This window comes from Panthera leo, chromosome A3, assembly GCF_018350215.1.
Source record: "Panthera leo isolate Ple1 chromosome A3, P.leo_Ple1_pat1.1, whole genome shotgun sequence".
Lineage (NCBI taxonomy): Eukaryota > Metazoa > Chordata > Mammalia > Carnivora > Felidae > Panthera > Panthera leo.
In genome coordinates, this window is record NC_056681.1 from 119,255,685 (window position 1) to 119,272,825 (window position 17,141).

Sequence of the window (17,141 nt, forward strand, 5' to 3'; positions counted from 1 at the left end):
GAAAAGGGAAACACAGGATGTGAACAATGTTGCCTACAAAGGACAAAAGGAAGGAAAACTACTACTATTTTTTTTTTTTTTTATGCCTTCTACATCCAGGGAGTTTTCACATCATCTCTCTCAAAACTCATGTAAACCCTGTGAGTAATGGAAACATTCTTATCTTCACTTTTCCCGCTGGGAAAATAGCTGTTCGGAGAAGCTGAATGATTTACTCAGGATCACACATCTTGTAGGCGTTGGGATTCCAGGCCCCCTCCCATACCCGAGGATCTGAGCAAGTGCCTGGCCAGGTGGCAAGTGTCACATGGGAAGAACAGGGCCAGAATCCCTCTTATCCAGCAGAGATGTAGTGTCAGGTGAGTTAGCCAAAGCAGAGAAAGAGTAGTCCAAAAACCAAAGCCAAGTGCAACAAGAAAGAGTAGTCCAAAAACCAAAGCCAAGAGCAAATGGTTGCTCCATCCAGAAGTCAGGTTGCCAGAGCCAAGAGAGTTTAGTCTACAAAGCCAAAACCCCACCCAGTAATTGGTCCAAAAGCCAAGTTAATCATAAGCAGTAGAGCTTGATCAAAGAGAGGGTCGAGGAAAGCCAGGAGACTTCACAAGTAGGTGAGCTAACAGCTAAGCCTCAAGCTTCCCGTTGAGCTGACATCAAGGTTCCGGGGATTTGAAGATGGGGAGGAGGTGAAGAACTAAACAATTAGGTCCTCCCGAGAATAGCATCATTGGAAATGTTTTGTGCAAAGATTCTGCTGGTGCCTCTGTGAAGAAGGGCCATGAAGGTCCAGATAACACTACCTCCTCAATCTGGATCTCAGAGAGAAAGGACAACTTGGGCTCAGTCCGCAGATTCAACTGCCACTAGCTTGGTCCTTGGACTTGAGAAATTATACTGATTTGTATCCTAGAGGAAAAATACGAAGACCCCTAAAGAGGAACACTAAACACAGACCTAGTCTATCCAGGGTACTCAAGACAGCAAGAGCTGTAGGGCAACCAAGCTAGGCCACAAGCATCTATTAAGGGCTTGCCTAAAAGTAAGTCTTCTCAGGGACATGTGGCTGGCTCAGTGGGCGGAGCATGACTCTTGATCTCAGGATTGTGAGTTCAAGCCCCATGCTGGGTGTAAGGATTACTTAAAAATAAACTCTTAAAAAAAAAAAGTCTTCTCACTGGCACAATAGTTTTTCACTGTTTCATTTGAGCCTTGCAACTACTCCATAGAGTATTATTCACCCCTGCCCCTGGCTCGCCACTCCAATTGTTTAAACAGATGAGGAAGCTGAAGCTAGAGCAAGGTAAGTGACTGCCCAAAGTCACACAGTTGGATGGAGACCAGAAGTGCAAGTTGAGGGGTTCCTGGGGGGGCTCAGTCAGTTGAGGTCCAGTTCTTGATTTCGGCTCAGGTCATGATCTCCTGGTTTGTGGGACTGAGCCCTGCATCAGGCTCTGTGCTGACAGCATGGAGCCTGCTTGGGATTCTCTCTCTCCCTCTCTCTCTGCCCCTCCCCTGCTTGCTCTCTCTCTCTTTCAAAGCAAAGAAATAAACTTAAAAAAAAAAAGGTGCAATTTGAGTTCAAGCTTTGTTTTATGCAAATTCTGTCTCTTTCTGCTTCGGAAAAGAAACTGATCAAGGAAGCCTTCCCAGAGGAGGAGTTGCCTGAACTGCCCAAATGGCAGTCCCAAATGTGAAAGGGTGACAGCACCCTCTGGGCAAAGGCACAAAGATGCAACACAGCACATCCAGTTAAGAACACAAAACGTGGTTCTTAGAATGTGAGCTCCTTGAGGACAAGAAGGTGCAGCTCCTAGAATGGGGCCTGGGGCTCAGCAGGCACTGTTTGAAGGAATGAATGTCTGGAACACAGTGTACCTGGAGGGAGGCTCGGAAGGTGGACCTGTATCAGAAGATGGTGGGGCTTGTAGACAATAGGGAAGGCTAGTGGAAGAGGCGAGAAGGGGACCTGGGCGCATGTGCAGAGAACACGTGAGGAGAGAATCGGCTGCAAGGTGGTTCCAGGAGACAAGAGGAAGGCCAGAAGTAAATCAGGCTAGGGTAAAGGAACGACAGAGTCAGGAAACGTTTAGGAGTCAAGGTGCCTGGCACCACTCTGAAGGGGAGGGGTGATCTATACGCGTCTGCAGGCAGAAAGGCAGGAGCAGTGGAATGATGGAGGATGGTACCTGTGGAGGGAACAAGTGTGGGTGGTGGATACCCCCCGCCCCGTCCCCGCCAGGTAGGCTGCAACCTCAGCAGTCACTCCGTAGGTTGCAAGCCAGAGAGGGAGGGGCCTCCCGGACGCGAGAAGGCATCAGCAACCTGCCAGAACCCGGTTAACAAAGGCAGGACTACAATTCCCAGCATGCTCGGGCCCAGTGGGGTGACGGCGGGCGGTGCCTGCGCCGCACCCGCCTGGTGGGCGCGGGACCTGGGTCGGCACCCGAGCCTGTCATTCCGGAGGGGTCCGCGGGGGTGCGGGCGGGCGATGCACCCCTGTCCCCCGCGCTCCGGCCGCGCCGGGCTCGCGCCTCCCGCCCCGCGGCCCCGCCCCTTGCCCCACCCCAGCCGGGCGGCTTAGCTGGGGCCGCAGCGCGGCGGCAACATCACTCTCGCCGCGGCTGCTCCGCCCTATCCCCTTCTGTTTTTCTCTCTCATTCTCCGGTGGCAGCGGCGGGGAAGGTGGAGGCAGGGGCAGCGGCAGCCGCGCTGGCTGCAATGAATGATCCCCCAGCGCGGGGGGAGGACCCCAGGTGAGCCTCTGCCCTCGGGAGGGCCGGGACCCCCGGCCGCCCAGGACCAGCAGCCCCCGCCATGGATCCCTAGAAGAGGAGGAGGAGGAGAAGACAGCTTCGCCGCCCACCCCCATCCCATTTTCCTCTTCCTTTATCTCATTGTTGCCGTAGCTGTTTACGGCATCGCTCCCTCTGCCCCAGCATGGGGCGGTTTCCGGGCACTGCCATTCGGCCGGTGCGGCTCCCGCGGCTGCCCGAGGATTCTGCCTAATTCTCCCTGCCCGGCCGGTGCAGCGAGGACCGGAGAGCGGTGGAGGCCCGGACTGCAGCAGCGGCGGGGCCACCTCCCAGCATCCCCACCCTAGGAGGCTGCATGCGGATTGAAGAGCGGCGCCTGGGGGCTGGGCCGGCCCGCTGATCCGGACCTAGAGAGGACAGCAGGACCGCCCAGGCTGCGGAGGGGCCCTGGGGGCAGGAAGGACAGAGCGGCAAGATGGCCAGTAAAACCAAGGCCAGCGAGGCCCTAAAGGTGGTGGCCCGGTGCCGCCCCCTCAGCCGGAAGGAGGAGGCTGCTGGTCACGAGCAGATCCTGACCATGGACGTGAAACTGGGCCAGGTGACCCTGCGGAACCCCCGCGCTGCCCCAGGGGAGCTGCCCAAGTCCTTCACCTTTGATGCCGTGTACGATGCCAGCTCCAAGCAGGCGGACTTGTATGATGAAACCGTGAGGCCCCTGGTAGACTCGGTGCTTCAGGGTTTCAATGGCACGGTGTTTGCCTACGGCCAGACGGGCACTGGCAAGACCTACACCATGCAGGGGACCTGGGTGGAGCCCGAGCTGCGCGGGGTCATCCCCAATGCCTTTGAGCATATCTTCACCCACATCTCTCGCTCCCAGAACCAGCAGTACCTGGTCCGGGCCTCCTACCTGGAGATCTACCAGGAGGAGATTCGAGACCTGCTCTCCAAGGAGCCTGGCAAGAGGCTAGAACTGAAGGAGAACCCGGAGACCGGCGTCTACATCAAGGACCTCTCCTCCTTCGTCACCAAGAATGTCAAGGAGATTGAGCACGTGATGAACCTGGGGAACCAGACCCGGGCAGTGGGCAGCACTCACATGAATGAGGTCAGCTCCCGCTCCCATGCCATCTTCGTCATCACGGTGGAGTGCAGTGAGCGTGGCTCAGATGGTCAGGACCACATCCGTGTGGGCAAGCTCAACCTGGTGGACCTGGCTGGCAGTGAGAGGCAGAACAAGGCAGGCCCCAACACAGCCGGAGGGACGGTCACGCAGTCCACGGGGAGTGGCGGTGGCGGTGGTGGTGGTGGTGGTGGTGGTGGAGAGAGGCCTAAGGAAGCCTCCAAAATCAACCTCTCACTGTCTGCCCTGGGCAATGTGATCGCTGCTCTGGCGGGGAACAGGAGCACTCACATCCCTTACCGGGACTCCAAGCTGACCCGGCTGCTCCAGGACTCTCTGGGGGGGAACGCCAAGACCATCATGGTGGCCACCCTGGGGCCAGCTTCGCACAGCTACGACGAGAGCCTCTCCACCCTGCGCTTTGCCAACAGGGCCAAGAACATCAAGAACAAGCCCCGGGTGAACGAGGACCCCAAGGACACTCTGCTGCGGGAATTTCAGGAGGAGATCGCCCGCCTGAAGGCCCAGCTGGAGAAGAAGGGGATGCTGGGAAAGCGGCTCCGGAGGAAGAGCAGCCGCAGGAAGAAGGCTGTGTCAGCCCCAGCCGGGTACCCTGAGGGGCCAGTGATAGAGGCCTGGGTGGCCGAAGAGGAGGATGGCAACAACAACAACCACCGCCCGCCCCAGCCTACCCTGGAGTCAGCCTTGGATAAGAACATGGAGAATTACCTGCAGGAACAGAAGGAGCGTCTGGAGGAAGAGAAGGCAGCCATCCAGGATGACCGCAGCCTCGTGAGCGAGGAGAAGCAGAAGCTGCTGGAGGAAAAGGAGAAGATGCTGGAAGACCTAAGGCGGGAGCAGCAGGCCACAGAGCTGCTCGCAGCCAAGTACAAGGTAAGGGCCCCAGAGAGCAGGGGTACTCCAGAGGTCCCCAGAGGGATCTGGGTGACAGGCTTTTCTTTGAGGGTCTGTGCCCTGACCTGAGTGAAGCAAGGTGTCCTCCCTCAGCGCCACACACTGCCCTCTTGCCAGATGCTCCCCTGGAGCAGCCAGGCAAATTCCTGCGATTCCGGGCTGCCAGGCAGAACCTTCCAGGAGCGCCTAGGAGGACAGACAAACTCACACGCATACACACACGAAGCAAAGCAGGCAGGTGATCTTTCAAGCCAGTGAACCTGAGCTGGTCTCACCTACTGCCTGTCCATCTCTGCTGGTGCCGTCTGTGTCAGTCGGGTCCACGGGACGACCAGGTCAGCCTCGTTTGGGTGTGGATTGTCTTGCACAGCCTCCTCCCCTGGGACCTCCTCCCTCTGCAGCACCTTCACACCTCACACCATTTTAACCATATCTGACATTCGGACAGCACTTCCCGGTTGACCAAATGCCCCACAAACGCGGTCTCATTTGAGCCTTACAGGAGCCATCCAGGGTCCTGGTTCTTAAGTCCCCACCGTACAGGCAAGGAACTAAGTAAGTGTCAGAGAGGTGACGTGACCAAGGTTCCATCCTACAAAATGGCAGAGCTGAGCTGGAATGCCTGGACCTCGGGCTCTTTCGGTACTTGGATGGCAAGGTAGGACTAGGGATGGATCCAGCTTCCCATGAAAGCAGTCCACGGGAGCCATGCAGTGCAGAGCCTGGTCCTTGGTAGCGTCAGGAGGGAGATTCAGGGATCACAGAGAGGGGAGGAGAGAGCACTGGGCTCTACCCTGGAGCCCTGGAGTCTAGGCCTAGCTATTCTATAGCTCATTAAGTGACCTTGTGTAAGTTGCTTCCTCCTTTTCTCAAACTTCAGTTTCCCTTTTTTTAAAACCGAGGTGGTCTCAGTGATCTCTGAAGCTCTTCCAACCTGAGAAGCAAACTGGCCCCCACACCCAGGCCTTGTCCTGGTCCCAGTAAGAGCTAGTTCCCCATTGCCCTGAGAGCTATCTGGGCCTTCCTGAGCCGTCCCCTTCCCGATGGGGGCCTCCAGGCCCTAGGTGGGGCTAAGCTACAGAGGTCCCTGCCAGGCCAGCCACAGACCTGTTAAATTTCACTGCTGCTGATGCCACAACTCAATGTTCCAGGTATTTCCGGGTCCCTGGATTCCTCAGCACTAGGGGTTGGAGGAAGGACACAGGGAACCATGCACTTGCTGGTTCACTTGCTCGAGAGAAAAAAAACATTGCTATTTTTTATGCCCTCTCAAGAGTGTGGGCTGGGGATCAGGGAACCCAGCCCGCGGAAGGAGAGCGGCAGCTGCTGCAAGACGGGAAGATGAGCTGTATGCCATTGTCTGTGTTTATGGGAATGTGTTGCTGCACCCGCGGCTCTGGCCTTGCATATTTAATATTTAATTCACCTCCGTGAGCTCAGCAAGGGTTATGCTGAGGTGCTTCCTCAAAGAAGGGATCAGGGGCCCGGCACCTTTGGGGCCATCCTGGGAGAAGCAAGATGTTAACGGCAGAATAGTTACACTCAGCTCTCCCTAGGAGGAAGGGAATCCAGGCAGTCTGGTACTTTCCACTGGGGAAGCTTACACGGGCAGGAGTCTGTCATTGGTTTCATTACCAAGAGTGCCCCCTTATCCCTTACTTTCCCTTCTCCATCCTCATGTCCCTTAAGGCTGGGAGGCTGTGGAGGCTGAGACGGTGCAAAAGCACACATCGGCCCTGACGAAATGGGTAGAGGGGTTGGAATGAAGGATCCAGTGGATTCTTCCCTCTGGGAACAATGGGATCTCCCATTGTTGGCAACTGACTGGCTCCCTCAGTAAGATTCTTGGATCTCAGGCAGTGTGGGCACAGATAATAGGATGGTCAGGAGATCAGGGCAGCCAGCGCCAGAATTCTTGCTCTAAAGGCATGGTCCACAGAACCCTCCTTCTTAATGCTGGCAGGGGCTTTGGGAAACTGAGGCCTGGACTTGCCCAGGGCCACACAGGTAAGTTAAGGAAATCCTAGACTCTTTATGCTTGATCTGGCCTCTCCATGACAGCAGCATCCTGATGTTACCTGTGCTACTTGATAATCAGAAAAATTCATTTTTCTGTAACTCTTTGACATCTTCACCTCAGGCAACCCCAAGAGATGGGAACTACTTGTTCCCATTTGACAGTTAGGAAAACCAAGGCTGGGGAAGTTGAGTGACTCTCTCTGTGCCCTCAGCTGATAAGCAGTGGAGCCAGGACTGGGACCCAGGTCTCCTAATGCCCCCAGACCTGTGCTCTTCTCAAGTCATCACGGTCCCTCCATGTTTGCTCACTGTGTGATTCAGGGCAAAGGCCTTCGCCTCTCTAGGCCTTAGGTTTCCGTTCGCCTAATGAGAAGTCCCGCATATCTGACACATCTCCCTGGGGACTGGGAGAAACGGTCATTATGTGCCAGGCTTTCAGACATTAGTGGAGGGGGAGGGGTGGCTGGGAAATTCCAGGAGGGGAATGAGTCCATGTCCTGTGACTTCTTATCACACCCAGCCCAGGACAAACAGCAACAAGCAACTCAAAGTGGAGCCTGGACAGAGGACCCCAAGCTCCTCGTACCTCTAAGGCGCTGGCTGGTTCAATGTTGGATGTTTCTGGGATGGAGGAAACCATTTGAGGACTCTTGAGGGGTCACCGGGGCAAAGAGGGGAGGAGCAAGGTAGAGATAATCCCGGGCCTGCCTATTCCACGGGCTTGTGCCAAAGATTAAATGAGATCATTAGTGGGTGGGCATTTGAAATGCGTTGAAAGAGCCAAATAAATGGAGGGGCATTAGCAGCCACAGGGTGGCTTCTGTCTACCAAGCAGGGGTCCAGTGATCTCTGGGGTTGACATCTTTGTTGTTAGCTTGACTCTTTCCTTGCCGAGCCGTCCCCCGAGGCCTTGCCATAACCCTGCAGCTCCGGAAGCAGAGCCGGGCAAGAAAGACGTGGGAGAACTCAGAAGGCTGGGAGCTCGGGTCCCTCCTGGAAATTAACTGAGCTTCTGCTCCCCATCAGCCACACTCTCCTCTGGTTCCCACTTCTGGGTTATGGCATCAACTCCCCTTCTCGCCTCCCCCCATCCCCTTCTTCCCCGCTCACACCACCCTCTGGGGGCAACTAAGCGGTAGCTGATGCGACCTAGTGCCCTCGTTCACTCTCTGACTCATCTTACAGTCTGTCTCGCCCGCTTTCTCTTCCACCTCCAGGCTCCCTGCTTCCTTTGTTCTGTCCTCACTGTGTACAAACACAGTGCCTGTCTCCTTGGAGTCTCCTTTCATCTCTCCTTCTGTGTTCACCGTGGGCCTCAGGGGGTGTTAGGTGTGCAAATGTGTGCTTGCTTGTGATTGCGATTGTGACCAGCGCCTGCTTTCTCACGAATCATTAGCAACCCTTATATAGTACCTCCAGGGGGCTTGATGGCTTCCAGGGCCTATGGGGAAGGGGGCGCAGGGCAAGTCACAGACCCACAACTGAGGCTGTGGCTTTGCCGACATGTGTCTGGGCACAGTGCACGGACTGCGGCGAGCACTGGTGAAAGCATATGGATTGGTTGGGAGAAGGCCCACTTTATTCACGTTTAATTGTGCAAGGCGTTTTTGTTTTTTTTTTTTAATTTTTTTTTTAATGTTTATTTCTGAGACAGAGACAGAGCATGAGTGGGGGAGGGAAGAGAGAGGGAGACACAGGATCAGAAGCAGGCTCCAGGCTCTGAGCTGTCAGCACAGAGCCCGGCGCGGGGCTCGAACTCACAAACCGTGAGATCATGACCTCCACCAAAGTTGGTCACTCAACCAACTGAGCCACTCAGGCGCGCCCCGCAAGACGTTTTTTAAATGACTACTTTAATTTCGCACTGAGTTGTTTGAGGGATTGGACCAGGTAATCTCTAAAACTTTGATCCTGGATACTTAAGAGAGAAAACAGAAGTGTGTCTCGGGGAGGTCAGGGCTGCAGATGACACAAAATGAGGGTTCCAGTTAAAGAGAGGAGGGGAAGAGGCATGCCTGTTGGTCCCCACATAACTAGGCCTGGAGGGAGAAGAGCAGGCAGGTCTTGGCCGGAGCCCAGCTCTGTCTGTGGTGGGTGTAGAAAAGAGACCCTGCAGCAGCCGCTCCCAAAGCCAAAGGGATGAGGTCATTGCAGAGAATACAAACTGCATTGAATTTTTATTGTCCACTTTGTAGGTCCCTCTTCTTCCCCCCCCCCCCCCCCAACTCATGAGCACTGGGATAACCACGAGAAGCTATGCAAAAAGGGAGTTTCAAGCTCCAGAAATAGCAGTGATCACAGTAATAATGCCGTTTACTTAACACTTGCTATGTGCCAAGCACTATACTACATATTGTATTATAAATTATGCAACTTAATCCACACAAGCACCTTCCAAGAAAGGTGGTGTCACTCTTCCCATTTTATAGCTGTTAAACCGAGGCCCGTGGAGGTTAAGTAACTTGCCCAAGGCCTCATATTTTGCATGTGGCAAATCCAGTCGAGCCCGGGTTGGTTTAACACAAAATTTGATCCTCTTTTATGCTTAAAGAATTAGGAAGATCAGCAACCTGGTTGCTAGGAAGGTGGTGGAAAATGGCAGGAGGTTGTGTGGCTGCATTGAACTTGAGGTGACAAAATCCAATGGGCAGCTAGAGATGGATCGGTGGAGTTTAAGAGGAGGCACAAGACCAGAAATGGAGATTGGGGGCCCGTCTTTAGAAGAGATCTTAAATGGGACCCTCACCCTCTGTTCTTGACACTCTCTCCCTCTATGTAAATGACTCCCAGACTGGGGTCTCCCGTCCTGGTCTCTCTGCTGACCTTGTTCTGTAGCGTGCTGTATTCAGAACAGGTGCATCAGACACAGACCTGAGTTTAGTGACTTACTAGCTCTGAGACCTCAGTTACCTCATCTATAAAGTGAAACAATAACAGTACCAATAATTAACAGGATTAAATGAGATAATCAGTGTTAAAGCACTTTGCACAGTTCCTGGCACGTAAGTGTTCGGTAAATAACAACTTTATTACTGCCTCATGGACAGTGTCTCTTGGCTTCACCTTCCTGATAAGTCAGACACACCACGTTTTAGTCTGGCATTCAGGGCCTGCCAGTGGCTGGCTGCCATATATCTCCTCAATCTTGCCCACCCAAGCCAGCTACTCCAGTGGGAGAACCTCACAGCCAGCTGGGCTACCCCCATCTTTTGAACCCAATAGGCACCTCACTTTCTGATGATTGCACCGTTTTTTATTTTTTTTTTAATGTTTATTTATTTTTAAGTCAGAGAGAGCCAGTATGTGCAGGGGAGGGGCAGAGAGAGAGGAGACCCAGAATCCACAGCAGGCTCCAGGCTCTGAGCTGTCAGCACAGAGCCCGATGTGGGGCTCGAACTCACAAACCGTGTGATCGTGACCTGAGCCGAAGTCGGACGCTTAACTGACTGAGCCACCAGGCGCCCTGATTGTCCTGTTTTTATATCCTAGATTGTCCTGGTAGCCAGAGGATGGGAATTACAGAAGCAGATTAAAGTCAATATAAAAAACTTCCTAACACTTAGAAATGGGCTGCTTCTAGAGGTAGTGGGCTTCAATCCCTGGGAGGGCTCAAGGAGAAACTGAATGTCAGAGGCGCTCAAAAGGGATTTATGTATCAGCAAAGCCATTGAACTCGATGGTCTTTAAAGCCCCTCCTCCTCCTAAAAGTCCTTAATTGTTGGAAATACTATTTTTTAGAGCAAAATATAAAATACTCAGTTCATCTTTTTGAAAATTCAGATTAGGGGTGTCTGGCTGGCTCAGTCAGAAGAGCATACAATTCTTGACCATGAGTTTGAACCCCATGTTGGGGGTAGAGGTGACTTAAATAAATAAAACTTTATATTATTATTACTATTTTTTCTAAGTAGGCTCCATGCCCAACGTGGAGCCCAATATGGAGCCCAACGTGGAGCTTGAACTCACAACCCTGAGATCAAGACCTGAGCTGAGATCAAGAGTCAGATGCTTAACTGACTGAGCCATCCAGGTGCCCCAATAAATAAAACCTAAAAAAGAAAAAATTAAGACCAGAGGGTTTAAGTTTTAATGTATGTATTCAATCAATAATAAAAAATAATTTTCAGTTCTCTATCGTGGCCAGTTAGAAAAAGACAATGAAATGAAGAAAAGAGAGAAGAGAACGGGGAGAAAGACAGGAAAGAAATAGAAGGGGGCGGTGAAGAGGGGAAAGAGAAGTGGGGTCATAAAGGCAGGGAGAAAGAAGGAGAAAGTGAGTAAAGGGGCGAATAGCAGGACTTCTGGGGAGAAGGAGCCCCAGGAGGAGAAAAAGTGCTGTGGAGGGGGGAGTTAAATACCCAGTATCGTTCTGCTCTCTGGTCTTCATGTTGGTCTCTGAATAGGGCGGTTGGTTACCAGTCTCTGGAGAGACTCCCCAGTAATCTAGGAAGTGTCTACTTCCCCAAAGCTGGTCTGGTTCCTTCCACGTCCCCCAGGACACCAGTCCCATGCCAGACACTCGGATTTACGGGGCTGGGTCATCAGGGACTACACAACACACCCCCATCTCAGCTAAGTCCTCCACCATCCTTGAGAGAAGCCTCCTGATAAAAAGTGATGGGTGCCCCGAGCTGCGTCTGACATCTAGGTCAGAGTCCATGGCCTCTTGGCATTGATGGGATCTGTGTCTTCTCTTCCTTCCCATCCCTGGCAGCAGTGTGATCATTTAACAGAACTACCATGAGCTGGGGCGTTTTATAATATAAAGATTTGCCTGGCAAGAAGCATTTAAGACTCATACATTTCCATCAGATGTTTTGGGCTTCGAGTTATGTCGAGGCTCAGCAGTCCTTTTGGTCCAGTGTTGGGTTTCTCCCTATGTGTGTTGACTAGAGGACTGTATTATTGCCCTTAGTCATTTCCAGCCCCCAGATAGCACAAGATTGGATCAAGTGGCTATGATAATGTTCTCATTGTGCTCTGAGGACTAGAGGCAAGGCCTGGAATGCAGCTAGAGAAGGGCACCCTTCTCCTGCCATGCCCTGCCAGCCTGTTGCACCTGGCCAGTCTAGGGCGCTTCTGGAGCCTTCTTGGCCTGAGAGCTGTTGAACCAGGTAGCCTGAGGAGATAAGAAAATGGTCCCTCTTCCCACAAAGCTAGCCATTCTGCCATGCAGCTGTGCAAGGCAGATCCCTGTTGCCAGAGTTCAGAGGGCACCTGTTCTTGTGGTTTGGTATATCTAGAATTTGTAATATGCTGAGAAATTCCTGGGCATTAACTCCTGGTCGTATTAGAGTTATTTCTCAGTCGTCTCCCTTTCCTGCCAGATGTACTTGACAGAGGAGTACCAGGTCCTGGGCTGATCTGTTTCTATAGCACTAGGTGATGGACCTGCAGGCTTTCTCCTTTCTTGAGGTGAGCCAGCAGAATAATAATGACAACAATAGTAATGATGATGATAGCTACTGTTTCTTTAGTGCAGGTTTCGTACAGCCGAACACGCTGCCTGTGTTCTTTATGTGCATTGTTTTTCTTTAATCCGCACATTAGCCCCATGAAGTAGTACTATTTTAATCTCCACGTGACCAGTGAGGCTACCGAGACTCCTTAAGGAACAACCCAGGGTCACGTGCCTAGGAAGCGTTAGGGCCAGAACAGGAGCCTCTGTCTGCCTGTCTCCAGAGCCCGCGATCTTTACCTCCACACTGTAACACCAACTCAGATACGAAAGATTCATGCCAGATCCCAGGCTAATAGGCCCCAGTGGGAGCTCTTATCTGGCGAGATGCTTAACTCAACCCATCTCTGGCCTTCCGTATGATGCCCCTAACTCACCTGGCTCCTTTCATTCATATCATCAACAAATCTTTTTGAGTACCCATGACCAGGAGCATGTATCAGTAGGTATAGTTGAGTAAGTCTTTAAATTATTTAAATTTCTGGAAGGAATGATGAGAATTCACTAATAGTGGTTATTTCTAAGAATTTTAATGGGGAGGGAGGCTTTCATTTTTCAATTTATACTTTTTTTACCTTTATCTTTTTATTCTTACTGCAAGCATATAGTACTTTGTTAAATAAAAACTAATCTAAAAATTTTAAGGGAGGAAAAATATATAAAAGAAATGTGTTAACACCTGGTTGGAAGATTGGCTTAAAAACAATGAATAATTTGGGCGCCTGGGTGGCTCAGTCGGTTAAGCGTCCGACTTCGGCTCAGGTCATGAGCTCACTGTTCGTGAGTTCAAGCCCCGCTTCGGGCTCTGTGCTGACAGCTCGGAGCCTGGAGCCTGTTTCAGATTCTGTGTCTCCCTCTCTCTCTCTCTGGCCCTCCCCCGTTCATGCTCTGTCTCTCTCTGTCTCAAAAATAAGCGTTAAAAAAAATTATTAAAAAAAAAATGAATAATTGAGGGAGATCCAGGGTTGATAATCATTCTCAGTGATATTCAGTTATTGGAAATCCTGTGACCGTGGACAAGTCACTTCCCCTCCCAGGGACTGCAAGACATGATCAATAGATGATTCCTTGCTTTCTGTACTATTTGCTGATTCACCTCAGAAGCAGCAGGTCAGGAGCCCAGGGTTAGAGGTCAGCCTGAATGATGGGCAGTGGAGACTGGAGAGGAATGACCAAGCATTGCCTGGGGGCTGGAGTCTGTATGACCCCAGTGACCCACCTAAGCCCTTGGCCCTGTGCCCAGGCTGTCAAATGCTGAGTCTGCCCTTTATGCCTCCTTAGGTCTCATCCAGTTCTGACATTATAGCGTTCTGTTGTTCACTTGCATCCCTGGTGCTGGAGAGACACCCTCTAGAACACTACATCTAAACAAGGGAAGTAGGGGAGAAGGAGGAAGGTAGGGATCAGACGTGAGGTGTTTGTGGTTTTCTGACTGAAGTGAACGGGCTGTTTTTTTTCTTCCCGCTTTTCTCCGAGGGGCATCCGTCCCCTGTCCAATACAAAGCTGGGAGCGGAGTCCAGCTCAGTTCACTCCCCAGCCAATACGCTTCCCGATCGCTAATTTTTTTCTTCTTGATGGGAGAATTCCTAGCATTTGAGAGACCAATCCTTTCTGTTGTGTTTTGAGCCATCCAAGGAGACTCAAGGCAGGAAACAGACTGAGTCTCCTGATTTCTGTCCCCCGGGGCAGAAAATCACTGCAAATAGCACGGTTCTTCCCTTTACTGTTGTCTCTTTGGTTTCTTTTTCTTTTTTCTTTCTTTCTTTCTTTTTTTTTTTTTCTCTTACTGCTGTCTTCTCAAGATCTGTAACGAGGGAGCCACAGAAGGAGAAATAGGCCTGTGACAGTAGGAGTGGTGGTAACAAGAGATTTGAGCAACGACTGTTCCACTGATTGTTTTGTGTTGCTCTTTGTGATGAGTAGACACTGATTGACAAGGAACTGCTGACATTTGATTGTACTTTATCACTTACCAAGTACTTTCACATGTTATCCAACTCACCATTCTTACCCAAAGCCTGCAAGGTTGGTGGTATTCTCTTCTGTTTTACGGATAAGGAAACTGAAGTCCAGGGTCTGATGCCCTAGATTTCATAGCAAATAGATTGTAATAGATTACATAGCAAATGTACCAGCATTCAGGCTCTCTGACATGCCCAGTGCTGTTTATATCATTCCTCTGTGGGACTCGGGAGGTGGCCTTTCCCATGAACATTCCAGGGGTTAGCATCTCTCCGGGATGCTAGTGATACTGACAGCCTCCCCCCAGGCATGTGGTTAAGACTCTAACCCACTCATCTCAGAGGCCCCCAGAAGATGCCTCAGGCAAAAGCATCTTCAGCAGAGATCTGCCGGTTTCGGCTCAGAGAGAAAGAAATGGCGCCCTGAGCTTTCCTGATGGTTCCCGAATTGGCAAAGGTGCAAATACCAAATGCTGCTTCTCTCCTAGGCTCCTTCCTTCCTGAACCCAGGAGAAAGCTGTGGAACGGGGAAAAGGACGCCAGTGGAGTTAGGAAGCTGCTGTTCAAATATCACCTCTGCCATTTACTGGCTCCATGACCTTGAGCGAGTCTGTTTACCAGTCTGAATCTCAGTTTCCTTTTATGTCAAATGGCAATCATTCTTGTTATCTCAAATGGGATGATTAATCTTAAAAGGACCTAGCCTGGCCACAGGCACATGGCAAGTTGCATCTGTGATTACTGTTGCCCTCAGAATGTCATAGATTAGCTGGCGCTGGCAGGGCAGAGCCTGTCTGGCTTCTGTGAAATCATACCTGATGGTATCTTCTCAGAAGAGTGGCTCTCTGGGCCTGGCTGTCTCCTGTCTTTCCAGATCGGCGCTTAATGAGTACTGAGGCCTCCTTCCTCTTCCTTCTGGTCTTGCACTGGACCCTGCACAGGAAGGGGTGAACCTCTGCATATCCCAAGCTGGGCCTGAAGGCTGACATGGTCCCTGTGATGAAATGGGCCATCAGTTGTCACAGCAGCCGCCTCTAATGCCTGGAATCAAGACCCTGGTCAAATTGGGAAATTATCTGGAAAGAACATAGTCAATGTAGGAGCAGATTACACTTCTTTATTTTATTTATTTTTTAATGTTCATTTCTGAGACAGAGAGAGACAGAGCATGAGTGGGGGAGGGGCAGAGAGAGAGGGAGACACAGAATCCAAAGCAGCGTCCAGGCTCTGAGCTGTCAGCACAGAGCCCGACAACGGGGCTTAAACTCACAAACCGTGAGATCATGACCTGAGCCGAAGCCGGTCGCTCAACCAACTGAGCCACCCAGGCACCCCCAGATTACACTTAAAATTTCCTGAATTATGAGTCTCCAGGCTTAGACTACTCCATCTCTGTTGACACATTTTAGTGTCCCATCTGTAAAGCAAAGGGGGTGGGGTCCATGATTTGCTGAGGCTGCCTTACTTATGCCGTGATTTGTATCAGTCTCTCAAGAGTCAGACCATGGCCCTGGAGCGCCCAGCCCTGCCTCTTCCACCCCCGCAGCCTCTGCTGGCCTTTTAGTTACACTGGACTTATTTAGAACCAGTAGGACCAAACCCAGTCCTGTCCACAGGCCCCACCCACCTGTCTTTTGCCTTGAGAGATCACAAAGGCAGCATTAACTAGGGCAGCTAAGAGCTCCAGGGCTGTTCCTGGGGACTAGGAACCCTGTATTCCCAGCCCCTCTGTTTAGTAAATCCCAGCCTGAAGTGGGCCTACAGATTTGAGGCATCCCTGTCCCTCCCTGTCCTCCATAGGTGATAGTAAGGACAGAGATCTAAAGAAAAGGAGGAGATGGCAACCGGTATCCTCAGAAAAAATGGGGGGGGGGGGACATAAAAGCAAAAGCAAAAGCAAAAAAAAAAAAAAAAATCCCACCCATGTTTCCAAGCAAAGAATTGAAGTCATGCATGACATATTTCAGAGCGTGGGGGCAAAGCAGACAGCATGGGTTGAGAATGGGGAGAAGGTGGGGGCTGAGACCTTGCACCTGCCCACAGATGTTGTGCCAGGACCAGCCCCCCACCCCCACCCCCCCCCTTCTAGCATAAGACAGGCTCTGTCAGCCAGGCTTGGCTGACAGCGTGGGCTGGACAAGTGGGCAAGACTTGGTGAGTCACCAGAAAGGCAAATTCAGTTGTCATTCAGACCACGTCTGTGCTGGGTTTCGGCGGGGCTGGCGGAGAAGCACAGGGGCTGTGGACAAATGGGAGTGGGGTGATAACAGACAGTCAGACATCATCCAGAATTCTCTTCATAGAGCCCAGGGCCCAGCCAGAAGGAGAGATCCTGAAGCAGAGTTCTAGATCCAAGGAGGAGATCTAACATGAAGGCCAATTAGCAAGAACTGACAGAGAAATCAGTCCTGAGAGTCCTATTGTACAGGTAGGGGAGGCTCAGAACCTGGGGGCCCTGGTAATCTTGGCTGGTACAGCAGATTCCAGGCCTGATCGGCAGCTCAAAGTCTGCCTGACTGTCTAAATGGGTATCTTGAATCCATTTGGACATTGTCAGGCAGAATTTTTTTTTTTAATGTTTATTCATTTTTGAGAGAGAGAGGGAGAGAGAGGGAGGGGCAGAGAGAGAGGGGGACAGAGGATCTGAAGCGGGCTCTGCTCTGACAGAGAGTCCTATGTGGGGCTTGAAGTCACAAACTGCGAGATCATGACCTGAGCCAAAGTCGGACACTTAACCAGCCGAGCCACCCAGGCACCCCTGTCAGGCCAAATTTTGAATGAAGAGAGCAAAGGACTAGGTGTGGGTAGCTGGAGAAAGTGGAGGCTGAACAAAGAATTGTTTTGAATCAGAGGTCTGTCTCCTTACTTAAAGATCACCAAGAAAAAAAAATAACTTGAAAAAAGCGTAAAAGGA

At 51.5% G+C, this 17,141-nt stretch overlaps 1 protein-coding gene across 4 annotated transcripts in view; it reads left to right on the forward strand.

The window, feature by feature from the left end:
• The first annotated feature begins 2,605 nt into the window (after window positions 1-2,605).
• Window positions 2,606-17,141, forward strand: part of KIF3C (kinesin family member 3C) — a 36,464-nt gene continuing 21,928 nt past the window's right edge. For all 4 annotated transcript variants that reach the window (XR_006200950.1, XR_006200951.1, XR_006200949.1 and 1 more), the window contains exon 1: window positions 2,606-4,767. Coding sequence is in view for 1 of the 4 variants with exons in the window: in XM_042933495.1 (XP_042789429.1) it covers window positions 3,226-4,767 (1,542 nt within the window). In the remaining 3 variants the exon portion in view is untranslated. The remainder of the gene's footprint in view (window positions 4,768-17,141) is intronic.